Source organism: Biomphalaria glabrata, chromosome 1 (assembly GCF_947242115.1).
Source record: "Biomphalaria glabrata chromosome 1, xgBioGlab47.1, whole genome shotgun sequence".
Taxonomy (NCBI): domain Eukaryota; kingdom Metazoa; phylum Mollusca; class Gastropoda; family Planorbidae; genus Biomphalaria; species Biomphalaria glabrata.
Genome location: NC_074711.1, coordinates 4573494 through 4595842, shown reverse-complemented (window position 1 = coordinate 4595842; position 22349 = coordinate 4573494). Strand labels below are relative to the sequence as shown.

Here is a 22349-nt window from a genome sequence, read left to right as displayed (position 1 = left end):
TCCATCATGGACATACGGTGGCAAGACCGCACTACAAACAGCGATGTCCTTGCGAAAGCCGGTATGGACAGTATAGATGGACTTCTTATGATCCAACAGTTACGCTGGGCAGGGGCACGTATCCCGTATGGGAGACGAACGTATGCCAAACTCAGTCCTTTTTGGTGAGCTAAAAGGTGGTCGGCGTAACAGAGGTGCCCCATGGAAACGCTTTAAACACCAGCTTAGGCGCCAACTTAACTTAGCTGACATAGAAGAAAGCACCTGGTTGCATGTTGCTTCAGAACGAGACAGCTGGAGGTCACGGGATACACATTTGAGACCACAAGAAAATCCGCAGCCGAGGACAGGTGCAGACGGCGAAAAGCAAATCTTAATCGACCACCAGACGACAATGGTTATGCTTGCCATGTTGTGGCAAAATATGTAGGTCACAGCTGGGGCTGCGTGGCCAGGGTAAATACTGCTCACCTCATTAATCTTCGGACTCAAAGACAAGCCTTTTAGTGTGTAAAGAGAATTGAAACTCATAGAAGCGCGGTTTACACGTAGATCTATAAGCAAATCCATTATCTCGGAATTTGCGGCAACATAGAACACAGTAAAGATCTTTAATGAGAGGTAGGCTAAAGTCCACCGTAAGGGATGCTAATCACGTTAACGGGATTTACTAACAAAGTGGCCCATTCCGCATTCCCAATGGGCTTTTGCCCATATGCCCGATTCGCTCCTGCTCATCATTGTTTTGTCTGAACATAGATCTAGATCTATAGATATATTGATCTCATATAAAGGTCTATCTCTTCCCATCCCACGGGAAGTTTCCAGCACCTGCTACTTATATAGGTCAGTGACTATATTTAGCGTGGAGGTTCCGCCACTTCCGGATACAATAGGTTGTTAAGTCTCGGTTGATCACATATAGATTATATCTGGTAACATCCTCTTCATATATTTTTTTTTCAACACTTATGATCAAATATCGAAAGGAATAATTCATAAAGATGTTGAGTACAAGCATTTGGAAGTTAAAAGAACTAACAGATAAAGTGTAAGTTTAACAAAAAATTATCTAGTTAGGGGCTAATTCTACAAAATGTCAACTTCCGGTTTATCTTTGTATTGATTACGTGTTTATTTCAAAGCCCCAAGATAACAAAAACAAATAAGAAAAGAAACCCATAGATCTATATACAAACACATTAAAAATCAACTCTGTCCACCCAATTAAAAACTCTACCCCAAAACCAATTCACTAAAAGTTGAAATAGATCTAGATCTACTCTACAGATACTTTATAAACTTTATAATACTTTATTACTGAAGTTATAATATAATATACTACATTTTACTACAGTCTTACTCTTAGAATCTAGATCTAGATTAGCCTTAGCCTTAATCTAGATTCTAGATGATCTAGACTAGTAACTTACTCAGTTGAGTCAACTGAGTTAAACTTACACGACTTACACTTGGTGACTTGCACTAGTAACTAGTCTACTTACAGTAACTTACACTGGCACAGATTGAGATTGTGACAGATCTATCTACTCTACTATCATCTAGATTTGTGATTTAGATTAGAAACTTCAAACTAAAGTCTAAATAGAGTAGTCTCTATAAGACTATAGGCACTATAGAATTAATATAATAATATAATATTAATAATATTATACAACATAGATCTATTATTAAAATTTTATATTATACTTTAAACTTTAGTCTCTACTCTAGATTCTATAATAATAGAATACTATATTGAATATATTCAGTAAATATTCTGTAATAATAATATACTATACTATAGATCTAGAACTCTTCATCTAGACTTAGAGTCTATGAATATGATGTGTCATTCTAGAGTCTAGTGCTGAGTCTAGTCCAGATTCATAATATTGATTTTCTGGTTCTAAATCTAGAAATAGTATCTAATAAGAGTATAGATTAGTCATTAGTATAGAATCTAGAATCTCTCTTATCTAGGTCTAGTGAAGTCACTCTTATGTATAAATGTAGACTACAGTTACAGTCTTCTACTAGACTCTACTCACCAGTGCTAGAATCTAGACTAGATTTTAAGAATATAATTAAGTCGTTGAGTCTAGTGATTAATCTTAGATCTAGAATCTGGATCCAGTCCAAGACAAAGTCAATCATTGAATATCTCTAATGTAAATTGTATTATAGCTATTATTTGAAATGATTATTTCAAAAGACAGTCGACAGTCTAAAGAAGGCAAATTAAATAGATGAATAGATGCTAACACTATCTATAAGGGGACTAGTCATAGGACTTTAGAACCTACTGTCACCCATGGGCGTAGCCAGGGGGGGGTTCTTGGGGTTCAAACCCCCCCCGAAATGAAATCCCCCCCCCCCCCCTCCGCAGGGGGGGAACGGAATTAAGTGACTGATTTTTGCTTTCATTTTGTTTATTTTAGGTGAGATTTTAATACTAAATCATCACTTACAACAGCACAGCCGATGCAGTTTTGAGTTAAAAACCCTCTACCAGGGGGTTTTGGCTTTAAATCCCCCTACCAGGGGGTTTTGAGATTTAAAAAAACCCTATCAGGGGGTTTTGAGATACAAATCCCTCTACCAGGGGGCTTTGAGTTTAAAACCCCCTATAGGGGGGTTTGAATTTTAAACCCCCTACCAGAGGTTTTTGCAGTTAAATCCCCCTCTTCTATAAAACAACAACAAAAAATGTAAACAACAATCCCCAGATTCCAACAGCACAGTAGAGGAAGATTTTGATTTTTAAAACCCCCTCCAAAATTTACGATAAACCCCATCTTCAATATAAAAAAAGCAAATTACACACTACACACTCAAAATTCTATGAGCGTAGCCAAAGGGGTTTTGAGTTTAACCCCCCCTCCCCTCCAGTTGGGGTTTGAAGCTAAGAAGTACCTCTTCAATATAAAAAAAAAGCAAATTACAGACTATAAAATCTATGAGCGTAGCCAAAGGGGTTTTGAGTTTAAATCCCCCTCCTCCAGATGGCTTTTTCTATATTAAAGTTTAAAACCCCTCCAGATGGTTTTGAGTTTAAAATTCCCCTACAGAGCGTTTAGAGTTGAAAACCTCTCTCTTCAATATTATTTTAAAGCAAACTACAGTCACCAAATTCTATCATCGTAGCTAAATGGGGTTTTGAATTAAAAACAAAACAAAAAAACTCCAGAGATTTCTTAGTTTAAAACCCCTCAACAGATTATTTGACGAAAAAACGTTCCTTTTCGATATAAAATCTAAAGCGAAATACAGGCATGTAATTCCAAGAGAGTAGTCAAGAAATTGAAAATCATTAAATGTATCTCAACAAAGATGGCTAAGACAGATTTTATGAGTCAGTCATAGAGATCGGGTCTAAATCAAAGAAATCATATGCCGAACTGGGAGTCGAATCCTTAGAAAGGTTGTGACAAAGCGTCGCATGAGGTTTTGCCGGACATGTTCTCACACAAAATGAATTACGCAAAATAAGAGTTGCGGAAACAGCTTGCCGGAAAATGCGCCGAACGGCGCGCGAGGGTCTAAGTCAGTAAGAATAGCACATTAGGTTTTTGAAATAAAACTTTTTAATAGCAAGATAATGCACTGTAGATACCTCAGAATATGCATTTTGTTGGCATCAATACCAGAAATAGTGCTCGGCGGCGGGGCTTCGCCCCGCGATTAGGGAGCGCTGCGAACTCCCCCAGACCCCCTTGCTAGCATGGGCGGGGAGTCTACAATAAACAATAAACGTCTTCCGAAAGGGTCAGAATGTAATAAAGATTAATCATGTACACACACACATATATAGATATATATATATAATTTTTTTCCGCGGGGGGGGGGGGGGGTCGGGGGGGGGGGGAATCCCCCCCCCCCCAAACCCTCCCCGAAAAAAAATCCTGGCTACGCCCATGCTGTCACCTATACCTAAAGTAAAGGCTAAAGGCACATTCCTTGTTCCATATGCTAGGACACATTTTTTTTCAAATGCTCCTTCTTTCTCTAGTGCCATTAGAGCATGTAATTATAGTAATAGGTTACCTGAGTCAGCCAGGAAAACCAATGAATGAATGAATTTTCAGAATTGAAGTCATTGTTTAAGATTGACCTAGGCCTAGGGACACGCATAGGGCGTAATCATCTTCTTTTTTGAAGTAACATTATTTTCTAAGATAAAATAGACCTAGATCTAGAATACCTAGATTTAGACCCAGGGTAGATGTCCTTATTAAACGACTACTAGACTCTAGTTGCACTCTAGTCCTAGAAATAGATCTAGACCTAGAACTAAATTAGATTCTACTAATTCATTAAGATAATAGATATATAATAATAATAATGATAATCATATATATTTATATATATATCTGAATCTAGATCTAATATAATATTAAAACAAAAACAGACAGAAGGCTTTTAAATTCATTTGATTATCTCTTCTTTCTTCGTTCTCATTGTACGTCGGAGGGTTCAGATAGGTAATCCTATATCTGAGATGAACCGCGCAGTGGTTTCCAGATCAGGCAGTTCTCCCTATAGTTTTTGTTCTATAGGAGGGTTTTGGGGCCAGAGTCTTGTTCGGGCCTCTTGATATAGTACGCAGCTTTGAAGGACATGGTCAGCTTTCTCTGGTGATGTTCCACAAGGGCAGGTTTCACTCATCCCGACTTAAAGCTTCTGGAACATGTTGTCTCATTCTGTTGTGTCCAGTTCTGATTTGAAAAGTTATTAGTTGGTCATGTTAAGATAGCAGCCTTAAATAGGTGTCCTTTTTCTTGTAATTGGGATGTGAGCTGGTCCAATTTCTCATTTATTCTACACCATCTTATTTTCATAATATCTTCTGGGTGAGGGTCTCTCATTGAGTCACTGATAAGAGACAGATACAATCAAATAGAACAAGAGTCTAGTCTAGCTATAAGTCTAGTTAGAGTTTAGTTTTGATAATGATTGGGCTTTGGTCTAGTAATAGATAGATCTATTATTCTATGAATAGTTCGCTTTAAGTATAACCACAGAAAAGTTAGATTCTATGCTATATATATTCTATTATATAAATGGCACTCCCTTGCCCAGCTCCCCATTTGATTTGATTTATGATGTAGACTTTTCTTGCTAGATTAAGAATTGGGACAGGATACCTTTCACTCTAGACTATTTTCAGGATCTACTAATTGACTATTTTGTAATATATTTAGATAAGAAAGATTAGGACTGATAAGACAACAACAACCTAAATATAGCATGTCATATTGTTATTGTATTGTAGATCTATTAAAAACTATTGAACTTCTGTGACTGCACTGTAGTATCAAAGTGAATTTTTCAATTATATATCTCTCACCCTTATATTCACCTCACAGTTAAGACATACACATTAGAGACCAATTTAAATAGTAAATTAACTTTAAAACACTCTATTATGTGGTTTGATTTAAGTTTCTGAATCTTCTCAGTATTAAAGTTTTTTATGGTGTTTAAAAGAAATTACAGTGCCTTTAATATTTGTATTTCTCTCAGCGTCTTTACGTCTGCACCTCTGTATCTGGATTGTTTTGGAAACCTTAACCATGACTACAAGATCACCTCTAAGACTTACATATATATTGTGAAACTAAACCTGTTTCAATTCAGCTTAATATTTGTTACATCGGCATATCACTGATTTAATTATGGCTCTACAACAATGCAGTGACAATAACACCAAATTGTTAATATTGTCACAAACAACCTATATATAGAGGTTGCCTAGGGTGGTTGTGGTCATTTTGTAGGGGGTTGGATCGCTGGCGAGCAACTTCAAGCTCTAGTTCAGTCCACTGGCTCATCCAGGGGGGTGGGGGTGGTAGGGGCGATCACCCAATTTGTATACGAATTTATTAGTTATGTTAATAATATTTACTAATTATTTATTTATATTTCAACCAATTTTTAGATTATTTCGCCTCCCATCTTGTATGTGGGCCGATTTGGTGGGGTGGGGAGTTGGCAATGGCAGCTATTCCGCCCCCCCCCCCCCTTTTATGGAGAAATCAAACTTTGTGAACAAAATTAGTTGAATTACTATATCATTTTTATATTATGTCGCTCCCCTTCTGGTATCTTGGCTGATTCGGTGAGGTGGGGGTGGGTGGGTGATTGCTTCTACTGCCCTCCCCACTATAGCCCTCTGAGTGGGGGGGGGGGGGGCGGTCCTATATTTACAGAGAAATCATAGTTTGTGAACAAAATTAGTTGAATATCTATATAATGCTACTTATTGATATTTTAACCCATTTGTATATTATGTCTCACCACACAATAATCTCAAATTTTATTATTAGTAAATATAAAATGAAAAAGGGTTGTAACAAGGTGGGAGGGGCGATACATGCAATCGCCCTCTGCCCATCGGACAAACCAATTTTCTTTTTGTATTTAAGTTAAGATATTTTAATCTTTAGCCACAGCAACAAAATAGCAAAAAGAAACTACATCCTAAAAATAGACTCACAGCCAATAAATAAAGAAGAAAATCCAACATATCTTGGTGTAAAATTACACCAAAGACTGTCTCTAAAACATTTTATTGCAGATTTAAAATAAAAGGCATCACAAAGATTAAACATAATAAAACACCTAGCAGGAACATCCTGGGGAGCTGAAAAGAAAACCTTAAGACAGTTATACACTGGATACATCAGATCTGACATGGATAACTGTCTCTCCATACGAGTAGTCGCCAACAAAACCTATAAATCATTTTTAGACACAATCCAAAACCAAGCCTTGCATCTAATCAGTGGAGGTATGAGAACTACTCCCACAGCAGCCTGTGAAATAGACTCCAATATTGAACCTCTTAAGTTAAGGCGCAACAGAGCAGCATTAGAAGCTATTGAGAGATATAGAAGGTTGGAGGACAACCATCCAATTAAACTATTAACACAGAAAAATAAAAACAAACAAAAAAGCAAAGAACTCTGATCCAACTCACTGATGAACTAGCCCTAAAACACCATCTATCCAATAACAGAGAAAAAATTACCAGATTCTCAAACATAACTCCTGGACTTACTACAAACAACCAACCATTAAAACACATTTAATAAATAACACTCTAACAAAGAATCAAATCCACTGGAGCTCAAAGTAGGCACGCTCGAAACAATGGAAAGCTATCCAAAAACAGCCATCCATATATACGCCGACGGTTCAGCCTTCAAAGCCACCATCAATGCTGGTCTTGGTGCCTTCATGGTCTTCCCCCAAAAAAACTTTGAAATAAATGCACCCTGTGGTGACTACTGCTCAAACTTCCAAGCCGAAATTGAGGCAATTACCATAGCTTTGCAGACAGTCGAAAACAAATTATATGAAGAGATACAATCACCATCAGATATTGTTGTCTTTACAGACTACCAATCCACTCTGCAAGCACTTAACAGCAGCACCTCAAACAGCCCAAGAGAGTTGACAACACTAATATCGATAATACACCAGATGATGACAAAATTAAACATCAACATCACATTACAGTGGATTCCTGGACACATTGGCGTCATGGGAAATGAAAGGGCAGATAAGCTTTCAAAGGCAGGATCATCTATGGAACAACCAGATAGACCTGTTAACTACCTCACCCTAAGGTCAATGTTAGTCAACAATCACAAAGAGGAGTGGCTCAACCAATAGGCATCAGGAAACACAGGCAGAGCCATGTACAAAGAAATGAACATGCCTAACAAACTGGACAGTATTAACTTCCTCCCACGCAAAGTGCAATCTACAATCTTCCAACTAAGTGAAGGACACACACCTCTGTTAAATTACCATCTCAATAAAATAAATCCCACACTATTCCCGCTTTGTAGACACTGCGCCCACCCTTATGAAACCGTAAACCATATCCTTTTTGAATGCCCCTTCCTAATCCACCTTAGGCAGACCCTACTACCACTACAGCCAACATAACCAACACCCTGTATGGCAGTGCTGAAGAAATGAAGAAAACATCACACTATTTTGCCTTGGCACAGTCTGCAAAAGAGCTGACAGCTCAGCGGCAAAAAGCTGGCTAGAAGAAGAAAAATAACAAAAGTAATGTTTTCTGATTACAAACAAAAATGTTATGAAGTTTAATCATAACAGGGTAGAATGTACAAAAGCGAAAAATGAACAATTCTGTCAGAACATGGAAAATAATCATGGAGATAAAGAGTTAATCAATTAGTACTAATTAAAGAATTTTGTTGTAGGGAGCTAAATCCTGCCATCTTCAGATAAATGGCAGTAATTAGCTTAGACAATCTTTGTTTTAAAAAGTAATCCTTTTTTTCTTTTGCTTGTTTAATGTATATTAAAAACTCAGAGAACAAAACTTATTTACACATTTCTTTGACATTGTTTGAAGTTTTCTCCACTTATTTGTAAATGGAGTTGAAATAATCCTGTACTATCTCTCAACTCTTGTAGTACCAATGTTGTTATGAACTATTCTGAAGTGGAGACCAAAGTAAGAGAAGCAACAAGTGATGATGCCTGGGGCCCTCATGGCTCTCTGATGAAAGAAGTAGCCCAGTACACATTCACATATGAACATTTCCCAGAAGTCATGGGCATGCTGTGGAAAAGAATGCTTCATGACAACAAAAAGAACTGGCGACGAGTATACAAGGTAGATTATCCTGTTATATAATTTGACAATTTTCACAGCAATGCAATTTTTTTTCACCTAGTGTCTAAAATGTATAGGGATTATGAACAAGATCAGTTTGAAGTATGTTTAGAAGTTGTTTTTATTGCCAAGTTAAAGTAAGGCATTTTTGGATACATTAACATTTATAAATTTTCATCATAATAAATAATTAATATACACATTTTGATCTTTTAAGAGTTTTTTTTTTGTAAGAAACTTAGTCGCCTTTTAAACATAAATTGATAAGAAAACCAAATCAAAATATTTTCTTACTTTCAATTTTTTAAATTAAGATTTTAAAGCTAAAGTTATTTTCTTTTTAAACTGTTACATATTTTGTAGGTTTAGAGCAATATTTACCATAGTGATACTTATGTCTGTGTAATTTGACCATTCTGAAAGTTACAAGTCTTGGTTTTGTTTCAGTCTTTAATTTTATTGAACTATCTCATCAAAAATGGCTCTGAGCGAGTCGTCACAAGCACCAGGGAACATATCTATGATTTAAGAGGTCTTGAAAACTACAGTTTTTCTGATGAGCAAGGGAAAGATCAAGGATTAAATGGTAGGCAACATTCTTCCACATTTTGTTTTGTAAAAACATTGTTGTTTTTAAACATAGGTGCTTGTAAAAGTGGAGGGTAACTATACTCTATGTAAAAAGTTTGAAACTTTCAATAACTTAATTCTCATTGAATGTTTGAAGAAGTATTGATTAAATGTTTTCAGTACGTCACAAGGTGAAAGAGCTGCTAGACTTTATACAAGACGATGATAGGTTAAGGGAAGAAAGAAAGAAAGCTAAAAAAACAAAAGATAAATATATAGGTGTATCTAGTGATGCCATGGGACTTGGAGGAGGTGCTTACAGTAAGTAAAAAAAAACAAACTTTTTTTTCTGTTTTTAATATGTCTTGTCACCCAATGCGCCGAACGGATCTAAATAATAAATATGTCTTGGACTTCAAAATAGATTATATGTATATATATTATTTTCTATAGCATATATATAAAATTTAAAAAATGTGTACCTTCAAAACATTGTTTAAAGCGGGAAGATGAGTTTTTAAGTTACTAGATAAAACAAGTCAAGTACATACTTATGGCAAACACAAATGAGTTTATTTTAAATCCTTTCTGAAGTGCTGTATGGTTATGAATGGCATGTTCATTCATTTCTTCTGAACTCTATTATCTTCTTTCCATTCCTTACTCTGCACATTTCAGCCATTCTTTCAGAAAGATTAATATGTAAAGATTAATATGTCGTAGTCCAAATCTCCTGCAGGGGATGACAGCGGGAGGGGTTCGGACTCGACCATTATAATGGCAGTAAGTTAAAGAAATCATTGAGGCTGCTATCACAACATACACTTCTTTGGTCCCCGAGTTCAAAACTATTTATTATCTAAATTTTATTTCAGTGCAGCTTAGATCCTGTGATAGAATGTTATGTATATTCAAATACTGTCCATGTCTTATGTAGCCAGTACTTTTATATAAAACAAATTCACTGAAACATACAATGTGTCTGTAGTTTTGTTTTCTGCTTGTTTAGGTGATCGTTATGATGAAGAACCAAGAAGCTACAGAGAGAAAAGTGGCAACCAAATGGAAGAGATAGAAGACTGGGACAATGGTAAAAAGTCTGTGGTCAGTGGGGCTATAGATAAAGCCAAAGATTTGTGGAATCGTGCTCAGGGAAGACAGGCACCAGATGAGATGTATGACTAGTATGTTTTACTTAGCATGCCAGTTTGTATTAGTGCTTACTTTTTGGTTGGCCTTCACCTTTACTCACTTGGTTTCAGTAGTGGCTCAGGATGGAAACAAAAATGATAGCACTAAGTATTTGAATATCAGTGTTGTAACTTTTTTAAAAATGTAATTCTGCAATTAAAAGTAGAAATATTATCTTAGTTCTAAAAACATTTCTTAAAAAACTGTTAACAAGATTTGCATGTAGTTCAAGCTAGCATGAAGTTTACGGTCTCCTTGTCTTGATAATCTAGTCTTTGAACCGATTGGAATGTGGAGTTAGCAAATAATTTCCAATCTGCTACAAGGATCAGAAGTCTGCTGCATGTTTTAAAAGTTCTGACTTTATGCATGACTCAGCTGTATATGGGATTGGACTAGAGCTTTGTCTTGTTGGCATTTAATGTGCTGTAGAAGCCCTGTAGATTTAGTTGTTTCTTTTTTTTGTTTTGTTTTGTAAACCAATTTTTCCTTACTTCATGTTTATTTTGACTTTTGCCCCTTTTTTTTTTTTTTTTTACTAGATTTTCTTCTTAGTTCAGTTTTTTTCCTGACATAATCTTACTAATATGTCATTGAAATTTAAGAGCTTAACGTGAATTATTTTATATTATAAAAATAAAAACTGTTAATTGAAAAGCTTCCTATTTAAATAACATTCATTTCATGAAATGTAATTTAAGTAAAACATTTTTAGGGCTTATTATTTAATGTGACTTTAATTATTAGTGTTATTTTTTATTTCTTAGTTATTAAATTAATTTTATTTAGTTTAGGGCTTCAGGGTTATATATTGCATGATAGCCTTATTAAGTTAGTTTTGATTTGTAGTTTTCACTTTCTCTTGTTTCATGAATTTGATTAAATGGTTCCTTTTTTTTTTTAAAAAAAAATGCACTATCAGTGAAGGTGAGCGTGGTGAACGCTACGATGAAGATAACTGGGACAAGAACAGAGAACGTAATCCTGACCGCGACAGGTATGGTTTTAAAGATGATGATGAGGAGTATACATCAGTGGAGAGGACCCATACAACAAAAACAGAAAAAATTACAACTAACAGAAGGACGCGATCCATTGGTAAAAAATTTGACCTTGGTGCTGCTTCGTCATATGGGAAAAATGGAGAGACTCAGGTATACTGTTGAGATTTTAAAATAAAAGTATTTTATGTTGAAAACTAAGTACTATTTATATATAGTGTCTTCAGTATACAATAAAACACATTGCAATACTTTTCAATCAGTAGTACGAAAACATTTGAATGCAACAACTGTTTTATTCCATTTCTATGTAAAATATTGTGTTTTTTCTTCTAGAGTAATGGGTTTAATTTAAACAGCAGTATTTTTGTTTTTTTAAGTGTGTTCAGTAATTGAGGACAGTAAAGGTTGTTGGTACTTTCAGTGGCTCTATGTCACTCTTTCTCAGTCATTGGGCACAGTAGATAGCTGGACCTAAATCTGAAACTTAGCTTTTAATTACCCTTTTTTACCTTTGCTTTTGTTTGCCCGCTTGAATTTGGTAATCTTTTCTATTATAGAGTCAAACAACAAATGCTGATGGTGGACCTAACTTATTTGATTTGGCAGTATCAGACGCAACAAATGGCCAGGAAAACTTTGCTGATTTTTCTAATTTTCAATCTGCAACAGTTACAAATGATGAGTTTAATCCCAGAGGTAAGTCACTGCATGATCATATTGAAGGGCACATTTTCTATAACAAAGAGACTATATTGTCTAGATCTTAATACCTAATAGTTTCTTTATTAGATCTAGATATTGATCTAATAAAATATATGTCTCCTTTTGTCTCGAAAGGCAATGGATGCGCCCAAATGAGTCACTGGTTTTGGCTTAATCTTGAGGCGGGGCAGAATCTGGTGTGGCTAATCAAGCCAATTCTAGAACGGCAGACTTTGCCACAATTCGTACATGTGTATGCCTCTGATTCAGGGCTAGCGGACAGGGCAGCTTTCTTTTTTTCCCTCTTGATTAAGGCCGCTTCAATTCTTTTGTTCTCAGCAAGGGTTGTCCCAGCATGCACAGTCTGTCTCCATGCACTCCGGTCTTTGGCTATGTTTTCCCACATACTTTCGCTGATGCCTGTGGCTCTCATGTCTTGCTTGCAGACATCTCTATATGTTAGTCTTGGGCGGCCCTTGGGTCTGACTCCTTCCACAAGCTCAGCATATAAGATATTGATCTAGATAGGTGTAAATAGATGGATCTACTCTGTTATCTTATCTTATATAATACGGACGTTACTTCAAAAAAGAAGATGATTACGTCCTAGGCGTAATTCTGCCAAGTCACTGGTTTAACTGGCTAGCTCAGGCAACCCATTCCATGCTCTAATAGCACTAGGGAAGAAGGAGCATTTGTACAAATTTGTCCTAGCATATGGGACGAGGAATGTGTTAGTATTATCTTAGATCTAGAATAAAAGAATATAGATTATCTAGGACCCAGGTTCTTCTTCTTGGATGGCTGCCTGGTCGTGAGGTTTGCGCGCTGGACTGTCGTTCGGATTTATCGATGGTCGAGGGTTCAAATCCTGCCCACTCCCATCCCCCGTCGTCCTGCGGGAGGTTTGGACTAGTAAGTAAACTATCTTCAACTCTGAAGGAACATCCGAAACATGTAAAACATTTTACAAACATTCTAGATCAAAATTATCATTTAAAAAATTCTACTAGATTATTTTATTAGATTTAAATCATAATAATAATCTAGGTTCAAGACAAAGACTAGAGCTAATAAATAAGCTAATTAACTATATCTAAAACTCAGTGAAAAAAAATCAAGACCTGACATCTTGACTAGATTTAGTAAATGAGTCTTAGCTACTATTAGATATCTAGTTAGAAGTTCCAGTTAACTATTTCTGGATCTGATAAGATCTACTGACTACTCAGTTGGTGAATAAATATTTATAGATCTATTAGATGTTTTATTTAAAATTAGAGGTAATAAATGTTGCTTGCATCCATGAGACTTTCTCATGTAATTGTATTGTGCAGTGAGATGTAAGACTTTCTCATGTAATTGTATTGTGCAGTGAGATGTAAGACTTTCTCATTACTTGATGCTGTTGTGTGAGCTGTTATACATTGAACTACGGAATGTTTTTCTAATGCATGGAATATCATTTAATATTTTAGGCAGCAATGATTTTGGAGACTTTGCCAAATCTGGTACAAGTACCACAAGGTAAGACTTTGCTGCAAGTCTAGATTTTCAGTCTAATGAAACCATTTGTACACTTTCCAAATTAATACTTAATACATTTATCTTACAATTCTAACATTTAAAGTGGTTTAGTGTGTAAAGCAAGGTGGTGGAGTGTTACAGAATTAGTCACGTTTACATTATTTGCACTTGTAAGAGTTTTTAATGTTACATTTCTTATGTTTTACAATTATTTTACAATTGTATTCATAAAATGGTTTCCAGTGGCTTTGCTGATTTCAACCAGTTCAGTTCTGCTGCTGTTTCCCCCACATCTCCAGTTTCTTCAACCATTCCACCTGCTCAAGCTCAGGCTACAAACAATTCTGCTGTCAATGACCTGTTGGATATCTTCAGCTCGCAGCCTGCTGCCCCCACGCTTACCCCCATGCAGCCAACTGGAATGATGATGCCAGGGATGCCAGTCAACACCCCAGGCACCGTTCCAATGATGAACACAATGAATATGGGCATGGCAGCGACACCTCTCACTATGCAATCCCAACCAATGAACATGGTAAGTGTATCAGTTTAATGTACAAGTGTCTGTTTACACACAACTTCAAGACAGTTTATTTTAGTTTCTATTGGAAATCTCTCTATGGAGATGTAAATTTATTATACATTGATTGGGTTCATTTTGTTTACTATACTTTAAGATGCACACATATGAAATGACTTGTTACAGTAATTTCTAAGATTTGTGATAAAAACATAAAGCTTATCACTGTTTAGACAGAGCATGCTCTCAACTTACAACTGCCCTAAGTTCTGTAACAAAAGACAAAACACATTTGAAATATTTTGAGCGCTCCAAAAACATGTTTATATAAAAATAGTTTGACATGTTATTGAAATGCACAGATACTTAGTTGCTAAATAATTGATGGCAGTGAGAGTTGGGCAACTTTCATGCGCCAAGAACACAGATTAAATAGCTTCCACCTACGCTGCCTGCGATGCATAATGTGCGTCTCGTGAAGGGATTGTGTCACCAACCAGGAAGTTTTGAAACGGGCCAATATGCACAGCATCTATGTGCTCCTTCAACGGAGAAGACTACGCTGTCATGTCACTCGCATACCAGATGGAAGAATCCCTAAAGACATCCTTTACGCTGAGCTTGTAGAAGGAGTCAGACACCAGGGCCCCCCAAGACTAACCTACAGAGATGTCTGCAAGCGAGACATGAGAGCCACTGGCATCGACCGAAGTATGTGGGAGGAGGTAGCCCAAGACGGGACAGCGTGGAGACAGACTGTATGTGATGGTACGAACTTTGCCAAATGCAAAAGAAACAAAGTTGCGTCAGCCAAGAGAAAGAAAAAGAAAGCTGCCCTGCTAGCTAGCCCTAACACTGATGCATATACATGCACGAACTGTGGCAGACTCTGCTGCTCCAGAATTGGCTTGATCAGTCACGCCAGATTCTGCCCCATCTCAAGACGTAACCAAAGCCAGTGACTCATCTGGGCGCATCCATTGTTTTCCGAGACAGAAGGAGCCATATATATATATATAAATAATTGATTAAACATTTTTTTTACAAATATTTAAATGTTAACATTTAGGTTGTCTCATAAGTCTTGTTAAATTAAAAAGATGGATTTGAATGTATAAAAATGAAAGATTGTATTTACCTATTTATTTTTTTTTTAGATGCCTGGCATGGTACCTAATATGATGCAGCAGGTGGGTTATTTAATAGTATAGAGTATTCCTTCCTATGCCTAAGACTGTTATTAGATAATTCAAATACATAGTACATACTATATATTAATTTTTTTGGCTATTCAGCTATAACTTATTTGCAAAACAATCTTTATCTGTCTTGTTTTCAGCCAATGATGATGCAGCAACCAGGAGTTATGCACCCTGGCTTTATGGTGATGAATCCTGGTGTCAATGCCAGTATGCAGGTAACAACATTGTTTTGTTGTTTCACACTAACAAACTCAATTTTCGTTCTTACCATTGTGATTCATCTTCAATCTAATTATGCTCCTCCACTACCAAATGAAGCATTTTTTTACTTGAGGTCATTTCAAAATACAGATTATGTTGAAATGATTTCTTAGTATAAGTTCATACTTTGATTTTGAAAGTCTCTGTCAAAGTAAAAACAAACAAAAAATTAGTTTAAACTGACAATGGATTTTTCACTCGTTGAACATTATTTCAATTCAGTTTTATTACCTAGCCACTTCTAAACAATTTTCTAGCAGGACATGGCCTTACAATGTTCAAAAAATCAAAATGTATATTAGACCCACTAAAAGTTCTTATGAAGTAATTAAACATCCTAAACTAACAAGAAGTCAGATGTCTCATTTTGTGGTGGAGGCTCACAATTAAGCTTGGCAAGTTCACCCCTAAGAATATGTAGTACAATTTTTGGCTATAGAAAATCAATATTGATTTGTTAAAAAGAAAATATTTAAAAAATTTTGTACTATTCCATAGGAAGTAACTGGCCAAGCTTAATTTTTTTGGACTTCAAAGTTGTTCAACACAAATAATATTTGCATGTTCACACAGTCACCTGATCTCAAGTGTTTGGTTGTGGTCTCAACATTTGTTGGTGTTGGGTTTTTGTTGTCACCTCTAACTTGTTAGTTTTTCTTCCCTGTTTTAAAGAAGTGTCACACTGGTGGCATTATCTAGTCACTAGATCTAGTGACCTACGTGAATGGTGTGGGTCTGTTAGACCTGATCACAGAAGCACAATTCACGATTGAAGCTTGAATAACTTAATTGAGTAAACGCCATCTCTTAAATGAACTGGCAAGACTTTTGATTATTATAACACATTATCAAATCAATCAAGCCACATTAAGAATAATGAAATAAAAGTCAAATTTACAATTGACTGATCAATACTATTAATATATCCTTTACAACTTGAGTACTATAACTGGAAGAAAAATACAAACATCTCTTTCTGTTTAGTGCCCCTGGAAATTTATGAACTGTTTTGAGAGTTCTTTGTAAGGACTATACAATGCCAATATTGACAAAGGACTATACAATGCCAATATTGATGTCTTGACAGTTTCTTACCAGGGCTTATTGCAAGATGTATTAACTGTCATTGTACTGGATTATTATGAGACTTTTTTTCTTCAAATTGAGCAATTTAATAAGTCCAGGTGCTCATGTTCATTAAGCTTGAATAAATAGTTGAAGTGGTAAATGTAGGGAGAAACAAAAGTAATAAATAGTTGAAGTGGTAAATGTAGGGAGAAACAAAAGTAATAAATAGTTGAAGTGGTAAATGTGGGGAGAAACAAAAGTAATAAATAGTTGAAGTGGTAAATGTAGGGAGAAACAAAAGTAATAAATAGTTGAAGTGGTAAATGTGGGGAGAAACAAAAGTAATAAATAGTTGAAGTGGTAAATGTGGGGAGAAACAAAAGTAATAAATAGTTGAAGTGGTAAATGTGGGGAGAAACAAAAGTAATAAATAGTTGAAGTGGTAAATGTGGGGAGAAACAAAAGTAATAAATAGTTGAAGTGGTAAATGTGGGGAGAAACAAAAGTAATAAATAGTTGAAGTGGTAAATGTGGGGAGAAACAAAAGTAATAAATAGTTGAAGTGGTAAATGTGGGGAGAAACAAAAGTAATAAATAGTTGAAGTGGTAAATGTGGGGAGAAACAAAAGTAATAAATAGTTGTCCTACCAGGTAGGTAGAGATGTACTCTACATTGGCAACTTTTTTTTTTTTACTTATGTGTTTTCTTTTTTTTTAATTAGCTTCCTTTTTTCTTTTCTAGTTTCATTTCATTTCATTGTGTGTGTGTCTTTTTAGATAAAAAAAAATATGGATATCTTGTTAGCATACCTTTTTGGTTTTTATTCCTGGCTATATTGTTAAAATTAGGTCAGGCCGACTAACTTAGCAGCACAGACTACAACAGTACCAAAGGTACCAAACAGCGGAGAAAAGGTCTGCTTTGCATAGTTTAGTCAAATTTCCTTTAAAATTACATTTTTAACCCATTACTAATAATGTAAAGGCTTCATGTAAGTTGTAACAAAAATCAAAGCTAAAAAAAATTTTTTTTTTGCAATTTTCCTCAAAATTAGCTTTAGTTAACTCTTAAATATATATTGCACTTTTTGTTTGACTGTCTTCATAATCTTTAAAACCAACTAATCGTTATTGACAGAAGTCTGCTACCTGGGCAGATACTCCAGTGAACATAAGTTTAGATGGACTCAACCCTGGGTCCAAATACAAGCAGAACCCACAAGGACCATCCTTGAACCAGATGACAGGTGGACAGCCTATACCATCGGGTAAGAGTAGTTTTCAGTGCTTCACTTTCTATAATGGCTTTCAACAGTCTTCTATTTCTGTCTAACATCATCAGTGGTTTCAAAATGTTGTGTAAAATCTTTTGAAGATGCCTATGTTTGCGTCTCTCATTTAACAGGTTTAGTCCTTGCTGATTATAATCAATCATTTTATAGTTCAAAACTTAACATTTTTTAGACTTGCAAAGGTCTGTAACACGTTGTTCATAGTAGTCAACAAAGTAACAAGGCTTTCAGAGACAAAATTTTTTATTTCAATACTGTCCGTTTTCAAGTGTATAATTTAATAACCAAGGTAATATTTCCCCTGTGTCTAAGGAGTCCTCTGGTACCCAGACATGTTTGCAGGTAGGCTAGCTGTTTCCAGCATGTTCTATTCTTGTTGGCACTGAGTTTTGTTTAATTGACCATGTTCCTCTCATTTGGTTTCATTCTGTGTGTCTTGATGTTATAGGAATATCTGGATCAGACTTCAGTGTGGTTCACATATATGTAGAGTCTCTGTTTGGGGTGGTTTTGGCTTTGTGCTCAATGTTTTTGTTTTTTTTTAACTAAATTTTTTGTATGAAGGGGAGAAAAGGATATAACATTTTTTTTACACTGTTCTTTTTTTCATTCCTTAAAACTTTTGCAATTAAAAATAGCATTAAATCCTAAAAAAAAAGGTCTAAATGATAATTAGTTGTTGAAAATGAAGAACCAGACATTAGTAAAGAAAGAAACCAGATATCAGAGTAAGAAAATGTGTTTCTTTGTTAAAAGATCCTGGGTATATTTTCAGTTGTTATCTGATACATTAATAAATTGAATGCAGAGTATATATTTGGAAAGAATCTTTGAGTAAAGCTTTTGTAAGTCCCTTCAATATTCCTCAAGTGTATCATTGCTCCATTGCCCAACTTAAACAACTTTGCCATTTAGGCAAAGAAATGGTTGAAAAAGAATGTTAACACATACAGTCATCAGCTTGTTAGATGCTATGTACATATCCTTTGTTACATCTAGGGAAGTATTATTGTACATTCTTGTATATTTGTTAAATCGGAGGAAAGGTTTAAATATTTTTATTATGTATTTTATTTATATATATATATTTTAATTTTTTCATTGTGATGATTTTATCTTGCAATGTTTTCACTGCATGTACTCTTTCCAATAAAAAGCTCAATTTGAAGAACATTTTCTTTCTTTGGAAAACATTCAGTATGTGTATACTTAGCATTGTGCTGGCAATTTATTTCTTTGCTTCTATCAAATCCTGTCCTCCTCATCCTTGATTGTAACGTAGACTGTATTTAAATGTGACATCGTTTTCACTTCATATTTGACTCTTTGTGTTTGAACTAGAATAACTTTCTGATTGTAAGAACAAATATTTACACAAGACAAAACAGTTATATTCACTGTTGTTGAGAAAAATGTGTGATTTTGTTCTGATGGCCTTTGGTCAACAAATATTTTCTAATGAAATATGTAACTACATGCTGACTTGAGATAAACATGACATGTAATATATAATAATTTGTGTCAGCACTAAAAGCTTCATTTATGCCCTGAGATAACTTTTATTTCATTGGCTATAGTGTTCCCTCCCTTTTTTTTTTTCTATTTTGCATGATTATTTGATATAATAAACACATTTGTTTGTCGCTAGTTATTCAAGTGTTTTATGTGAATAGATTGAAAGTGAAAACAAAACGCAAAGTCTGGTTTTCTTTATGAAAACTTTTGTCATTTTGTACTGAGTGTGCTCTATAAAAACTGGTTGCTAGGTTTTGAATGTTTTGTTTCATTTACTTTCTGTTTGACTATCACTTTTTCATATTATTGGTTTCAGTTTTTAAAACATTGTTGCAGTTTCATAGTAGAAAACTTCTAAGGGCATGTAGTTAGTTTTTCCTTAAGTTTAGTTTGTAAAAAAAAAAATAAAACAAATCACCTGGCCAGCATTGACTATTCTAAGAGTTGTAGCAGTTAATGTGGCAATCTTTTCACATTATATTCAGTGTCATTTATGTATCAGCAAGTCATCATTTTAATTGATTGTGTATCTAATTATTTCTTTGTTTAGTGTTTACATAAAATGCATGTTTGAATGGTTTGACCAAATTATTTTGCTTGTATGTACAGGAATGGGTCTGATGAGTCCCGGGATGAACACATTGAACCAAGGTATGGCCAACATGTCATTACAGAACACAACTGTACCTATCATGCCTTCACCCATGATGGTACCAGCCAACCAAAGGCCAGTCATGACCAATATGGGTATGTATAACTTATAACTATAGTGTTTTTAATTATCAGTAATTGGTTTTACTTTGGGCCCGTTTGGATTTCCATAGATGCCACCAATTATTCTGTCATGTGTAGAACCTGATCATCATCATTAAACTCCATTTAAGTGAGGGCTTGAGAGGCTCTAAGCTCTTGCAAAAGCCCTGGACAGAAGCCCATAGCATGTAATAGACCTGAAGGTTATCTTTATTCCCCTACATTTGTTGAACTGCACCTTGTTTCATTATTTCTTCCTGGAACATCTTCTAGAAACTGCTTATAATCCTAGTTACCAAAATAATGCTGTCGACCCAGCCTAACTAATGTAACTAGCTACATTGTGAAGTGTTGGTTTTAATTTCTCATAACTAGCTTGAACTGGCTGGAGTTTGTCAAATAAGTTTATTCAAATCTATTTTCAATGGAATTCACTTACATTGCTTATTTCTCTAAGAATATATTTTTAAAAAATTAGTGTTGTTATTACTGAGATTTTGAAGTATTTATTGCGTCTTTGCTATTCCAGGGATGATGGGAATGGGTCAACCCAGCATGATGGGTACGATGCCACAGGGCAACATTGGAATTCAGATGATGTCTACCAACAGCATGTCCGGCAATGCATCTTTTCAGAAGAGGACAGACACAGCCTTCAGTGCATTTGGGAATGTGAAAAACTGAAAGAACGTAGACATTCATATATCTTTGAAAGAAAAACGAGCTACAAATTCATTATTTCTACTATTCAGATTGAAGTAATTAGAGAGAGAGTAATTACTTCTTGGTTGTGTTATTATGTTGGTATTGATAACTATGGAGACTCTAGTATTACTTTCTGATACCATTTTATCCATTATTATGTTGACTTGTGAACATGTAAGACATCCCCCCCACCCACCCAAAACAAAACTTATTAATTTACATTTTATATGTTCATGTATTCAGCAGCTATGCCAAAACTGATCTACTATCTACATGGTAGCTGTTTTTTTTTTTTTTTTTTTGTCTTCTTGTTACAAATTAAAACTCTTGGTTAACTTGGTTGCTAATGGGAAAACAAAATGTGAGTGTAAGGACAAGGTAGTGCAGTAGATGGGTCTGCTAGACACCTTGTAGCAAGAGCCAGTTGAAAGCATCACTGACACTTTGGTTAGAACTAGTTCATTCTTTGGTTTTGTTCTCTCTTTGTGGGTGAAATAGCATTAGGTTGTTGGGTAGCATAGTAGTTGTAGTCACAAAACCAAGCTTATGACCCAGACAGTCTGCACTGCTGTAGAGTTTGTTTTATCAGTTTCATTTTTTTTTTTTTAAATTCTAGCTAATGTCATTCATTTTGTTCTGACCTTCTGCATCTTTATAGAATTATGCACCAAATGTTTAGAGAGATAGTTGATTTGAAGAATCAGTTTAGAAAGATTGTTTATGAGAAGCAGCAAAAAACAATCGGCAAATGTACTATTAACAAATGAATATAGCCTAAGAGGACATCTGGCACCCAGCAAGTTAAAGTGATAACTTACTTTACTATAACGCTGTTTCTTTACCGAAACTCTGTGTCTTTGTAGTTCTAAATGAATGTACACCCACCTAATCAATGATTGCTCAAAACTGACGAATTCCTTAGTTTTAATGACTTTGACCTCTGGTAGGCCATGTCAAGTCTTATTGATTTCTCTTACAAATATGGGCACAATGGATTAATTGGTGATCTTTACCCCCCCCCCCCCCCCAAATACTACCAATGCTAAAGTAGCAATCAATGTCCCCGTCCCCCTAACATTAATATCATTGATCAAATGAAAGTCTTATTGGATCACTGCTGTTTAAAAAAGATTGCCACATTGGCTCTAGTTTTTACTGTGTATTTATGACAAGTTTATGAAGGTACTATTTATTTCGTATGTACAATACATGAAGTATATTCTGCTTAAATCATTGTATATATTTATACATATAAAAATTTGTTTGTTTTTTTCCACTACTAGGCAGGTTTAATAAATGCTCTGAAGTTATTTCAGTGTGTGATATGGGCTGTGTATCTATTGACTTAATAAATGCTCATTCATGGGAGTTCAGTTC

At 35.2% G+C, this 22349-nt stretch overlaps 1 protein-coding gene across 7 annotated transcripts; it reads left to right on the top strand.

The window, feature by feature from the left end:
• Nucleotides 1–853: 853 nt before the first annotated feature.
• On the top strand, nt 854–22345 carry LOC106068529 (clathrin interactor 1-like). 7 transcript variants are annotated; one of them, XM_013227915.2, is made up of 16 exons: nt 854–1051; nt 8461–8662; nt 9110–9248; nt 9413–9553; nt 10242–10407; nt 11346–11577; nt 11985–12123; nt 13608–13656; nt 13900–14191; nt 15334–15366; nt 15516–15593; nt 17557–17622; nt 17846–17975; nt 18312–18341; nt 20124–20261; nt 20797–22345. In XM_013227915.2, the coding sequence occupies exons 1-16, from the start codon at nt 1005–1007 to the stop codon at nt 20949–20951; spliced, it is 2037 nt and encodes a 678-aa protein (XP_013083369.2). In that variant the 5' UTR covers nt 854–1004; the 3' UTR covers nt 20952–22345. The 7 variants fall into 7 exon arrangements, with proteins under 7 accessions (XP_013083369.2, XP_013083368.2, XP_013083367.2 ...); XM_013227914.2 differs by having other exon boundaries at nt 10242–10416; nt 17849–17975; XM_013227913.2 differs by having other exon boundaries at nt 10242–10416.
• The last annotated feature ends 4 nt before the right edge of the window (nt 22346–22349 follow it).

What these genes read in the sequence shown, in the direction of transcription:
- LOC106068529 (XM_013227913.2), top strand. Translation starts at nt 1,005, where the DNA reads ATGTTGAGTACAAGCATTTGGAAGTTAAAAGAACTAACAGATAAAGT. An exon ending in AATCCCAACCAATGAACATG is followed by an intron (nt 14,192 to 15,333) that starts GTAAGTGTATCA and finishes TTTTTTTTTTAG; the next exon opens with ATGCCTGGCATGGTACCTAA. An exon ending in TACCTAATATGATGCAGCAG is followed by an intron (nt 15,367 to 15,515) that starts GTGGGTTATTTA and finishes TCTTGTTTTCAG; the next exon opens with CCAATGATGATGCAGCAACC.